The 13,160-nt window shown below is 50.8% G+C and overlaps 1 protein-coding gene across 1 annotated transcript in view; it reads left to right on the forward strand.

Annotated features, from left to right (window-relative positions):
* FAT2 (FAT atypical cadherin 2) overlaps positions 1 to 13,160 on the forward strand; it is an 89,427-nt gene that overhangs the window by 53,077 nt on the left and 23,190 nt on the right. Inside the window, exons 12-18 of the mRNA XM_075900583.2 lie at positions 2,674 to 2,827; positions 3,673 to 3,906; positions 4,832 to 5,221; positions 6,884 to 7,098; positions 8,148 to 8,285; positions 9,187 to 9,330; positions 10,877 to 11,074. Coding sequence (XP_075756698.2) covers positions 2,674 to 2,827; positions 3,673 to 3,906; positions 4,832 to 5,221; positions 6,884 to 7,098; positions 8,148 to 8,285; positions 9,187 to 9,330; positions 10,877 to 11,074 — 1,473 coding nt within the window. The remainder of the gene's footprint in view (positions 1 to 2,673; positions 2,828 to 3,672; positions 3,907 to 4,831; positions 5,222 to 6,883; positions 7,099 to 8,147; positions 8,286 to 9,186; positions 9,331 to 10,876; positions 11,075 to 13,160) is intronic.

A 13,160-nucleotide genomic window follows, 5' to 3' on the forward strand; every position in this document is an offset into this window, starting at 1 on the left:
GCGTCTACATTGGCAGGCTGCTTTTCCGGAAAAGCCCTTTTTCCAGAAAAGCGTCTGTGGCCAATGTAGATTCGCTTTTCCGGAAAAGAGCCCCGATCGCCATTTTCGCGATCGGGGCTTTTTTCCGGAAAAGACTACTGGGCTGTCTACACTGGCCCTTTTCCGGAACAGTGTTCCGGAATAAGGACTTATGCCTGAGCGGGAGCAGAATAATTTTTCCAGAATAGCAGCTGATTTTGTACAGTAGAGCATCGTTGCTTTTCCAGAAATTCAAGGGCCAGTGTAGACAGCTCGCAGCTTATTCCAGAAAAGTGGCTGATTTTCCGGAATAAGTGGCCCAGTGTAGACACAGCCCAGATGTGTAAGGCATCCCGGGCTTACAACAGAAGCAGTACGATGGAGAACATATGGAGGCAAAGAGTGGGTGGAGCTTTTTGGGTAGGCACATGAAAATAGACAAGCCATGCACCCTGGTAGGCTACACGATTTCCATACCAAGAGGTTTGGTAGCAGGATAAAGAGCCTTTCACCTCCACATCACTGGTATAAATCATAAGAACGGCCACACTGGGTCAGACCTAAGGTCCTTCTAGCCCAGTGTCCCGTCTGCCCACAGTGGCTACTGCCAGGTGCCCCAGAGGGAATGAACAGACCAGGGAATCAACAGATGATCCCTCCCCTGTTGCCCATTTCCAGCCTCTGCCAAACAGAAGCCAGGGACACCATCCCTACCCATCCGGGCTAATAGCCATGGATGGACCTAACCTCCATGAATTTATCTAGCTCTTTTTTGGACCCTGTTATAGTCTTGGCCTTCCCAACATCCTTTGGCAAGGAGTTCCACAGGTCAACTGTGCGTTATGTGACAAAATGCTTCCTTTTGTTTGTTTTAAACCTGCTACCTATTAATTTCATTGGGTGACCTATACTGGTAATGACCAAAAGTTGTTAATCTCCAAGCGATGCTGAAGAGATATGAAATACATTTGCCAACCTCCACCCAGTTGCTGATGGACAGGTTTCCTCCTCACAAAAGACACCCATGCTAACTAGCAACCTGGGGTACTCTCCTCAAAAAGACCAAGAAGCAGACCTTGAATTATCCTCTCCCGCCAATGGTGACGCCATGCATCCAAGCACACATGGAGGCACACGGTCCCGTGAATGGTAGATTGAGTCCCTAACCCTATCCTCCTAACACTGGTTATCAGCATTGTCTCTCTCTCTCACACACACACAAACACACACAAAACATTTCACACACACACACACACACACACACACACACACTTCACACACACACACACACACAAAACATTTCACACACACACACTTCACACACACACACACACACACACACACACACACCACACACTACACACACACACCACACACACACCACACACACACACACACACACTTCACACACACACACACACACACAACATTTCACACACACACACACACACACACAACATTTCACACACACACACACACACACACACTTCACACACACACACACACAAAACATTTCACACACACACACACACTTCACACACACACACACACACAAAACATTTCACACACACACACACACACACACTTCACACACACACACACACAAAACATTTCACACACACACACTTCACACACACACACACACTTCACACACACACACACACACACTTCACACACACACACACACAAAACATTTCACACACACACACAAAACATTTCACACACACACACACACACTTCACACACACACACACACACACACACACACACACAAAACATTTCACACACACACACACTTCACACACACACACACACACACACAAAACATTTCACACACACACACACACACACACTTCACACACACACACACACAAAACATTTCACACACACACACACACTTCACACACACACACACACACACAAAACATTTCACACACACACACACACACACTTCACACACACACACACACACTTCACACACACACACACAAAACATTTCACACACACACACAAAACATTTCACACACACACACACTTCACACACACACAAAACATTTCACACACACACACACTTCACACACACACACACACAGAAAACATTTCACACACACACACACACAACATTTCACACACACACACAAAACATTTCCTTTGTATCAAATGGAAGCTGCTATGGCATCTGAAGGGGGCTGCTTGAAGCTGCACAGCCCAATGCACCGGCAATCCCAGTAGCCTAATGCCTCAGAAAATTCTGCTAAAGGCCCAGAGAGACAGCAATAACCTGTTAGCAGGGGTGGATATAGGGCAGGGCGAACGGGGCGGCCGCCCTGGGCCCCGTGCTTCAAAAAGCCCCGCGCATGCGCCGTGGCAAAGAGGGGGCCCCACAGAATTATGCTGCCCGGGGCCCTGCAAAATGGTCATCTGCCCCTTGCCTATTAGCATCACCACAGCCATGGCTCCCGCATTCCCATCTGCTCGGAGAAGAGCTGGGAGAAAAGCCAGCGGAGCCTGGACAATGCAGCCTTCTTCGCAGCGCCCCCCTCCGCGGTGCAAAATCCCCACATGTAGCAGTAAGCTTTTGTTATGGAGGCATGAGCACGCACATCCTGCACCCAGCCCCGCCCCACTGACGGTGGAAACATCTCTCCTTTCCAGATTCTCTACACCGGGAACGTCTCTGAAGCTGCGCTCCCCGGGGTTTTCATTTTGAAAGTATCAGCCACCGACCCTGATGTTGGCAGCAATGCGCAGATAACGTACAGCCTCCATGGTCCTGGGGCTGAGGAGTTCAGACTGGACCCACACACAGGTAAGGCCTGCACCAACCATGTGACAGTTTGCAGAGAACTGCAGGTTTATGATCTCTTCTTCCCCCCCTTTGGAGATCAGTTTGCAGTTGCAGAGGAGGCTCCTGGGGGCTGCCTGTCCCTTATCTCATGCTGAATAAACAGAGAAGCTTTTCACTTCAGCTCTGTCAAGGTAGCAGGGAGGGCAACAGGGAACCTCCCTCGTTTATTGCAGTTTCTTTACAATACCGATTCTGTGTGCATTTAGCAAAGTGCCCGCTCCACTAGCTTCCTTTAAAATGTTTGATTTGCCCTGGTGGGTTTTTATATTGTGGAAGGAGGCGGCCAGGTATTACTGTCTACCGCAGGGCATAAGAGGAGAAAGTAGATCTTAGGAGGCAGGGTGAAGTCAAGAGACCTGTATTCCATTCTAAGATCTAGCAAGGTCTTTCTGCTTGACCTTAGGCAAAATTTCATCTCCCTGTTGGTTTCCCCATCTTGGAAAGAGGGAGATAATACTTATCTACCTGCCAGGGGTAATTCATTCTCAGGATGTTAAACTCAGTGTTTGCTAAGCTGTCTGAGATCCCGCTATCGAAGTGCAATTTATTGCAGCACAAATACGTCCTGTGCAAACTTTCCTTGCCTAGTGTTCGGCCGGTTCCCGGCCACTCCTCTACAAAGGCTGACCAAGATGTCGGACTACCTGAGACATGGACATTCTCCCACTACTCATTGGGCCGCTGCTAGTTTTTGACCCCAAATCTGCTGTCTCCGCAGCTGGTGAATTATCGTTGTGTGTGGCGTAGCCCTCGTTATCAAAAATCTCTCTGATTGCCACAGTGACAGTCTCTCCTTATTTCACTAGGGGAGCTGACGGCCTCTGCACCTCTAGACCGGGAGCAGAATCCGACCTACCATCTTGTCGCCAAGGCAACAGATGGCGGAGGCCGCTCCTGCCAGGCAGATATAACCCTAGTCATAGAGGATGCGAACGACAATGCTCCACGGTTCTTTCCCAGTCATTGTGCGGTCGCTGTCTTCGATAACACCACCGTGAAGACACCCATTGCAGTGGTCTCAGCCAGGGATCTCGACGAAGGTGAGTCCAAACGGGATTTCTAGCCTGAGTCCTTTTACATCATGGATAGAAATGCTCCAAATACAGAGAAGGAATGCAGCCCAGGGTATAAACGGCTGTAGCTCGGTGCAAAGGCATCGGAACCTTTAAGCCCATCTGCTCAATACTTATGTGTTCTGGAAGACCTGGATGACCCTGCAGGCAACACGATACCCATGGACATTTCAGAAGGTATCAGCTGAGGGTATCTGAGTAGCTTAGACGCAGCATTGTGCATGACCGAGCAAAAGACTGAAACTAGAGGGTCTGAAATTCCAGTCTCGCCTGGTCTCTTTCTTATTGGGCTAGCCGATGCGTGATGCAAATATCACCACTGATGGAGAATGGGAGCCAATGGCCGTAGTGATGAAGGCTTATAAATGGAGCAGGAGGAAGGCAGGGTGATGGAAGGGAGATGAAAATGGTCCTTGTGAAGTTGCTTGTATTTTTCTTGTGACTCCGGGTTGCCTGAATAAGACTCCTGGAAGAGCTTCTTCCTAGAGTTTCAGAGAGGTAACCACGTTAGGACTGCTTATTATTTGTAAAGTTACAGACTGAGACATCTTAAATTTATTAGGTCATGAGCTTTCATGGGTAAAGCCCCATAGTACATAAGTGAGTCCGTGCAATCTGCTTTTGGGTGAGGGTGGAAGTAAAATAATGAATTCAAGAAAATTGGGAGCAACAGCGGATCTGCGACAAATCTCTGTTGGATGGCTGCAGGGATGGATAAAAGGTCGGATCTGTATTGAATGGGTGTGCATTTGAACTGAGACTGAAAGGCAACCAGAAGACTTAGTCTCTGTTTGGTTACTTTTCATTTGGCTACGCTGAGTTCTGCTGATTCTAAAACAGGAGCCTATGTCGGTCTTGCCTCATGGTTAATCCAGCCCCGTTATCCTTCCAGGCTGCAATGCAGAGGTGATTTATTCTCTCACTGACTCAGCCAATGGATTCTTTTCAATCGAGGAAGCTACTGGGGTGATCCGGCTCGAGAAACCCTTAAAGGACACTCCGATTCTAGCATTTGAGCTGACGGTTTGTGCAACAGACCGGGGTTCCCCGCACTCCCTCTCTGCTCTCAGCACCGTCACGGTTTCTGTGGTGGATCTGACTGAATACCTGCCGGTTTTCCTGAGCACTGAATATGTGGCCACGGTAGCGGAAGACATGGCCGTGGGCACTGAGGTGCTCGACCTGTCCACGCTGACCAGGGATGGCGCTGAGAGCACGGAGATCAAATACGAAATCGTGAATGGGAACGACCAGGGGAAATTCCAGATCAACTCAAACACAGGTAGGTCTTGTCCACTCTACGTCCCAGCTAGGCTGGCACAATGACACAGTCCTAATCAGTGCCCGTTTTCCTGTTTTCTCTCTCTCTGCCTCATGCTAGTTGTCCCTTTCACCTTCAGACTATCATTCATGCCATTTGTTTGCATTTCATTTGCTCTTTACCTGACTTCCCTCTTTTATTCTAGCCCCTCCTCATCCTACCTTCTGCACTCCACCTCTCCCACACACATACACAGCTTATCTTTCTCTGGAGGTCTTTTTTTAATCTTCTTTCATTCCCATCTGTTTCCCCTTTCTCTCCTTTGATCTTTCTCTCTCTCTCCTCTCTTATCTTCCCTGCCTTTGTTTAACTTTTTCCCTCCCTTCCTCTCTCCCTCCCTCCCTCTCCACGTGATTTTTTTAAAATTGTTTCATATTTTAAAAGAACTTCTCGCTTCTGTCCCAGCTCAACAGCCCCCACCCCTGTTCCCCATCTCTTACCCTCAGCCCTGTGCTCTCTCTTGCCCAGATATGCAATGTAATTTGTGAGGAGGGAGGGGTTTGTAATTCTCCGCTACCATACATTGAGACACCAGCGTCTCTGGGGGAGCAATCCAAAGTCCACTGAAGTCAGCAGAGAAACTCCAGTTGATTTCAGCAGGGCTTTGGGTCCGATGCACAAGCAAAGAACAGAGAGTAGAGATTTTTCCATTCTGAATGCTCAGGATGGTTTTGTTCCCTTCTTTGATACTGGAGGAAAAACTCTCCACCCTGAGCCCATAAGGAATCTGACAGGGCCCAGAGTTCTACGCTCAGTGGTTTTAGGAGGTAGCTATTCAACAAATATGGCTAAAACCGGAGCTATTAGTCATGCAATAGGTGCTGACTCAGCCCTGACCCAAAGGCTGCCAACTGCAAGACCAACATCAGATTCCCCGGGATAACCTTTTTGATGGAACAAGGGAGGCTCATCATCCCCTTCCAAGATCCCTCTCTCATCCCAGCTTCAACGCTCTTGCTAACTTTTCCGCGGGGCTCATGTCTTTAGAACATCCATTCTAATAGACTTGGAGCAGAATCATTCCCGGGGAAAGGTTCATACGGGGCGTGGGTAATAATTGCAGGACGACTTGATTGCAACGTTCTGTCTCCATCTTTGCTTTCATGTAGACTTCAGTTTCTCACCAATCCACTGAGATACACCCTACCCATCTGCTTACATACCCACGGGCAAAGCCAGACTCCCATGCCACCACATTCAAAGGGGACAGCTAGCGCTGTTCAGCTGATACCAATCTGTCGGTCGTCTCTCCTACGTCCACATCGGCTTCAACCAGAGTTGACTCGAGTCCCACAACTTGAACTCGAGTCCGACTTAAGTTGCCTTGGTGACTCGACTCGGGTTCATTGTTTGTGACTTGAGATTCGACTTGAGAATCCCGTAGCTGCCATGCCGCAAAAAAATATTTTGCTTCAAGCGTCTGACAGCAGAGTTGGGCTAGTTATGAAAAGAGTCTGTCCTGGGATGTGAAGTCACAAATTTTACTGGCCTAGTTTGATGGGCTAGAACTGTAGTCACAATGGCTTTGCCTGCTGGTGGTTGACCAGTCATCTCTCGCTGTGTGACGTTCCATGCCCTGCGTTCAAGGCATCTCCTGACTTTACTCTCTGCACACGTCTACAGGTCGCTTGTCCGTTAGTGGGAGCCTGGATTTTGAAGGGAGCCACGAGTATTACTTATCTGTGGAGGGCACCAGGAAGGGCTCTGCCTCTCTCAGTGACATCATCATGGTGGTGATTAACATCACCGATGTCAATGATCACGGGCCAAAGTTCACCCAGGATCCTTACTTCACCAAAGTCCGTGAGGATGCCGCTGTTGGAGAAACCATCCTTACGGTAAGACGGCTCCGGTGAAGCCACATCTGGAGTATTGTGTCCAGTTCTGGGCTCTCCACTATAGAAAGGATCTGGATGCATTGGAGAGGATCCAGCGGAGGGCGACCAAAATGAGTAGGGGGCTGGAGCATATGACCTATGAGGAGAGACTGAGGGATTTGGGTTTGTTTAGTCTGCAGAAGAGAAGAGTGAGGGGCATTTGATAGCAGCCTTCAGCTTCCAAAGAGGATAGAGAAAGGCTGTTCACAGTAGTGATGGATGGTAGAACAAGGAGCAATGATCTCAAGTTGCAGTGGGGGAGGTCTAGGTTGGATATTAGAAAAAATGATTTCCCTAGGAGGGTGGCAAAGCACTGGGATGGGTTCCCTAGGGAGGTGGTGGAATCTCCATCCCTAAAGGTTTTTAAGTTTCAGCTTGACCAAGCCCTGGCTGGGTTGATTGAGTTGGGATTGGTCCTGCCTTGGGCAGGGGGCTGGACTTGATAACTGCCTGAGGTCTCTTCCAACCCTAGGAGTCTATGATTCTATGACCAGTCTCACTGAGCAGCCTACAGGAAGGTTCACCGCTGCACCCACATTCTGATTTGCCTTGTGGTAGAACCTAGAGGCCTCACCCCGGGTTTGATGCTGCTCACGCGAAATAATTAGAGGATCCCTGCCCCACAGAGCTTACAGGCTCTGTACGACCGGAGGCAAGAGGTGGACCGAGAATATGGATGGTTGGGGCCAGGGAAGAGAGGGGGAGAACATAAGGCAGCAGTGAATCTGTTACAACGAGGCGGAAAGCGGAGGACCTGGCACTGCTGGGCTGTCGTGGTGTGTTTTGTAGGCATCGTGGCAGAGGGGAGTTTTAAGGAGGGATCTGAAGGACAGCAGAGTGGCATGGCAGGCGGCGGCAATTCAGTATTCTTAAGCCTTGGACCAAAAGCCAACCCTCCGTCTTCCCCTCTCATGCCGTAGCCAGAACCTCCCACCCTCAAACAACCAGCAGGACCTCGCCCCCGGGAAAGGAGACATTTGATCAGAACCCCTTCTTCTCTCGCCCCATAGGTGTCAGCCGACGACCTGGATGGGGCGATGAACAATCAGCTCACCTATGCCATTGTGGGCGGGAACCCACTGGAACACTTTGCCATCCACCCCACGAGCGGGCAGATCCGTACCGCCACGCACCTGGACCGGGAGGAGGTGAGTCGCAGGCCCGACACAAGGGCCGCCGCTGGCTGGAGGCTGCGGATGGGCGCGTTAGAAAGGAACATGGCATCACAGCTCCAGGAGGCGGCTGGAAAAGACTGGGGAAGTGCCCAAGGAAGAGAACGTGTCCTGGCCATGGAGCCCGTCTGTCGGCCAGACTTGGAATGATCCGTTGTAAAACATTGCCCTGGCCAGGCCAGGGAAACCAACTGCCATGTGCATTGAGCCTTTGGACCCACTGATATGGCACATGCTTGGGGCGGGGAGAGGCTAGAGCAGAGATAGTGCAGTGTAGTGGGTAAAGCTCCAGCATTCAAGAGAGCTGGGCTTTCTTCCTAGCTAGGCTCCAGGCCTCCTATGTGACCCTTGGCTAGCCAGTTCCCGTCTTGGCGTTTGTCCACTCGCTAACAGAGGAGGATGATATTTCCTTTCTTGGGGACGCACTGAGAGAGATACGGATGGAAAGTTCCAGAGAAGGGCTATGTACGATCATCATTCAAGCAGTTGCCGGGGGGTGGGGAGAGGGACAAAGGGGGCAGTGGTCCTGGGGCCCAGAGCTCCAAAAGAGCCCAGGGTGGTGATGGCTCCCAGAACGCCGTGTTGCTTAAATTGCCACCGGAGTACTGCACACACTGGGTGGCTCCGAGGGCTGGCTGCCCCACCCCCGCCCCTTTTGCCAGAGGCCCCGCCCCTTCTGGGAGAACAGAACTGGGCCCCGCCCCCACACTCCTTGCAGCGGGGCCCAGCGAGGCTGTCGGCTCCCCGGTTATTATTCCGCCCGCTTCCTCGTGCTCTTTAATAAACCTGCACGTGGGGAGAATAAAACGCCCAGCCATGGAAGCGCAGGCATCCTGCCGCTTCTCCCACTCACCCTCCCATGCCTGGCACCTTCCAGATTCCCAGCTACTCCCTGACGGTCCGCGCCACAGACAACGGGCAGCCTGCGCGGTTCGGCGACGCTGCGGTGTGCGTCCGGGTGACAGACGTCAACGACAACCCGCCCAGGTTCTTCCAGCTCAACTACAGCGTGGTGGTGCAGGTAAGGCAGCCTTTCAGTAAGGAACTTAAATATGCTCAGTCAAGGAGAGAGAGTTGACACAATTTATTCATGGCTTATTCATCCCTGCGCAGGCAGAAGACATCTGGAAGTAGAGGGCTTTTTAATCTGGCTGACAGCAGCACAGCAAAAGCTGATGGCTGGAAGTTGTACCTCTTGATTACATATTATGTTGATTACTTCAGAATTACCAGTTCTCACTCTGAGGGTTGACAGGTTCTTGTCCCAAGATCAAGCCCAGTATTATTCAAATTTTGATATAGTTGGGAATCCCGACGTGCACATGTAATGCCAACAGCCGCCAGACTTCTATGGGCAGAATCGAACCTGGAACCTCAGGATCTTAGTGTTTGAGTCTCTGCCACATGGGCTAAAAGCCAGCTGGCTGCGAGCTACGGCTGTAGAGCGGACTCATTATTCTTTCTGGTTACATCTACACTATGAGTGTTCTCGGCAAAAAATATGCTAATGAGGGACTGATTTGCATGAGTCGCGATCTCATTTGCATATTTTCTGCCGATCTGTTTTTGCGCTGGGATTTTTCCTGGATTTTCCAAAAAAAAGGGGGTTTTGCGCAAAAAGAAAACGTCCACGCTGCTTGTTTTTGCGCAAAAACCCCAGCGCAAAAGCAGATCGGCTGAATATATGCAAATGAGATCGTGACTCATGCAAATGAGTCCCTCGTTAGCATATTTTTTGCTGAGAAAACTCATCGTGTAGACGTAGCCTCTGTCAGTGGTCTTGGTGCCACTAGATGGACCAGTACACAACCCCCTGGAGATGTGTGGGTCACACACCAGAGGAACTCCTCTATACCCATAAATAGCTAATAATGGCAGTCACACCCCGACAGTACACTAAAGAGAGGTACTCCACAGTTGAAGCCAGCAAAGTTCAAACAGGAAACATGATGCCCGTTTTAACGTGAGAGTCATAAACCGTGGGCACCATTCAAAATAATGTGCCTATTTTGTGACCTCCTTTAGCCCTTGTGGAACGAGAGTTACTGGGTTGCAGAAATAGCACGGCCATTATTTACAAAAATATTTTGAAATAATGGGTATCTTGTGTAGACGCAGGGCATCCCAGATTAGCCGTACAGTGTAGACGTACCCTAAGAGAGAGCCAACGCTGAGCGACAGCCCAGCATACACACAACGGGCCAAAAGAGTGAAAGCCCAGAGAGAATTTTAATTCCCCAGGGGACAGGAGAGGTTTCCACCTCCTCCCAAAGTTACAAGGAACAATAGCAAGGGAGAGAGTTCACTGGATTTTCAGCAGTTAGCTGCGGCATGGCATCCTGCTCTGCTCACTGGCCTGCCCGTAACTAGCACATGCAGCGTTGTAGTTACAGGACTTGCCGTAACAAAACCAGGCCTGGGCTGCTGGCTGTTTCCAGAGATGTCTGTGCTCACGGCCACCCTGTGCCTTTTCAGTGCCACGATCAAACGGCGTCCCTGGGGAACTCAGAGCAGTTCCGCCTTTATCTGGACTGTCTCCCCTCAACCCCCTTTCTCCCATATTTCAGGAGACTGCTCCAGTTGGCACCAGTGTCCTGCAGCTGATCATGAGCGACAGAGACTCCCCGGAGAACGGGCCGCCGTACACATTCCAGATCACCGAGGGAAACGACGGGAAAGTCTTTAGTGTCACGCAGGACGGCCTGCTGGTGACATCCTCTCTTCTGAACAGGAGAACAAAAGAGCAGTACCTCCTCCAGGTCCAGGTAGATCCTGCCTTACCCCTTTGGGATATGAATTCACCACGGCCAGTGCAGGAACAATGGAGGCAAGAGAAATTACAACCAAAGGCCCAGCTTGGAAGAACCTCCCATCTTTGGGGACGTTTGGAACCGGATCCAGATTTTGAAACGTGGCCTCCTCCCATGGGCGGTTGGTGCAGTTAGGACTGGGAAAGGCAGTTCCCCAGCCCCACCGACAGCCCCATCCCCGTTGCTGAGGCCCCGACCCCCTGTGGAGGGGAGGAGGCGAGGCAGCATGCCGCACACTCCCCTGTCTCTCCGGAGCACCGGGGAGAGCAAGAGAGAGAAGGGGGGCATGTAGGCAGCATGGTTCCCAGAGCACTAGGGAGGAGGAGGCAGTTCCAGCAACACTGGGGGCAGCAACACTCGGCTCCCAGAATGCCTACAGCAGGCATCCTGGGGGCAGAGTGTGGGCGGGGCCAGACAGGCGGGATGGGAAGGCAAAGCCTCCCCTTGCCTAAGCCACCGGACACCCATGGCCCCACCTCTAGAGCTCACCGTTACACAAAACTGGGGGGGCAGCTTTTCCAGCAATACAACTTGCTGGTGTCGTCATGGGGACCTCTGCGAGGCAATTGACCCTGTAGGATGCTTTTCTCGGCGTCATTTTCGTGACCGTCCATTTCCAGAGAGACTCGCCTCTGTTCCTGAAAGCGTCTCCTAACTACGCCAGCAAGCAACCCGTCCCTTTTATTCACACTCGCCTCCTGTAAACGAATTGGGGGGGCGGGGGGGGGGGGTCACTTGCTTCCAGCCTAACCTGGTTTTCCTGAGGGAACAAATCAACGGGGTCAGAGAATTATTTTTTATCGGCGAGTTAAAATGCCTGAGCAGGCCTCACCCCCCAGCTCGGCCAGTGCACCTCAGCCAAATGCTTTTCTACCCCGGGGCTCCTCCCACCGCGCCCCCTACTGTGCTACTTCTGTAGCTGTGACCGTTTTTCCAGACGCCATCGAGGTGTTATGAGGCGCGGAAATGTAGGGATTCAGATTGCCCGGTAAATAACGAAGATGATAAGCCACCCTCTCCAGAGACACACTGATGCACTAAGCCACTGTGTCACCCGTAGCATGAGAAGAGGTAAAAAGAAGCTAATCCAATATCGGACGTACCTCACCCACCTTCTCTCTCTAAGCCAGAAGCGGGGGACCAAAGACCCGGGGGGCCAGATACAGCCCCCAGCTTGCCTGGATCTGGCCTCTGAGTCTCAGGGCTCCCCCCCAGCATTGGGGAGCCCACGCTGATGTTCCAGTCCCCGCTACCCTCTCCCTGTGGGGCGGGAGCACACAAAATCTACTAGCCTGGGCCCCGCTAGGCTCTGGTATGTGAGGGGAATGTGGGGAGAGTCTGTCTCCTTCTCAGTTGGGGGCCACGTCAGCGAGAGTTTAGGGTTTTTGGTTTGGTTTGGTTTTTTTGCTTCTCACTTGTGTGAGGCCCCCAACTGATTTTTCTGTGGCTCAGCAGTCCCCGACCCAAAACAGGTCCCCCACACCTGTTCTGAAGAAATATAACAAAGGATGCTACCGAAACAGTAACTCAGACCCTCCTGTTTATGAATGATAAATTTAGGGATCCCCCAAAGCAACGAAAAGAAATGAAATTGAACACGGATCAAAGAAACTACTGAGGTTTTTTACACAATGAACCATTAACTGCTAGAACTTCAGATAGCGCTGAGGCAAAACAAAGATACGATTCAGAGAAGGATTAGACATTGATATGACCAACGGCCATCCACAGGTATAGTCGATTGGCTAAAATATACAAGGAATCTAAATCTTCAGTTGTAAGGGACACCCAAAGAGCTAAGTATTATGACTACTAGTAACACAAGCCCCACCCGCTCACTGCCTGAGGTTAGAAAAATGTCTCCCTGGTTTGATTGTTCCATCTTCATCCATTATGAGGCTTCTTGCCTCTTGTCCTATCAAGCCAATGCTCGAGACAGGATCCTCGCCTCAAGGGATCACCCATCTGCTATGGAATAGCAGCTGCTATACTGCAGGGGTATGTCTAGACTACATGCCTCTGCCAACAGAGGCATGTGAAA

The sequence above is a fragment of the Pelodiscus sinensis genome, chromosome 16 (genome assembly GCF_052426305.1).
Source record: "Pelodiscus sinensis isolate ZL-2025 chromosome 16, ASM5242630v1, whole genome shotgun sequence".
Classification (NCBI taxonomy): Eukaryota; Metazoa; Chordata; order Testudines; family Trionychidae; genus Pelodiscus; species Pelodiscus sinensis.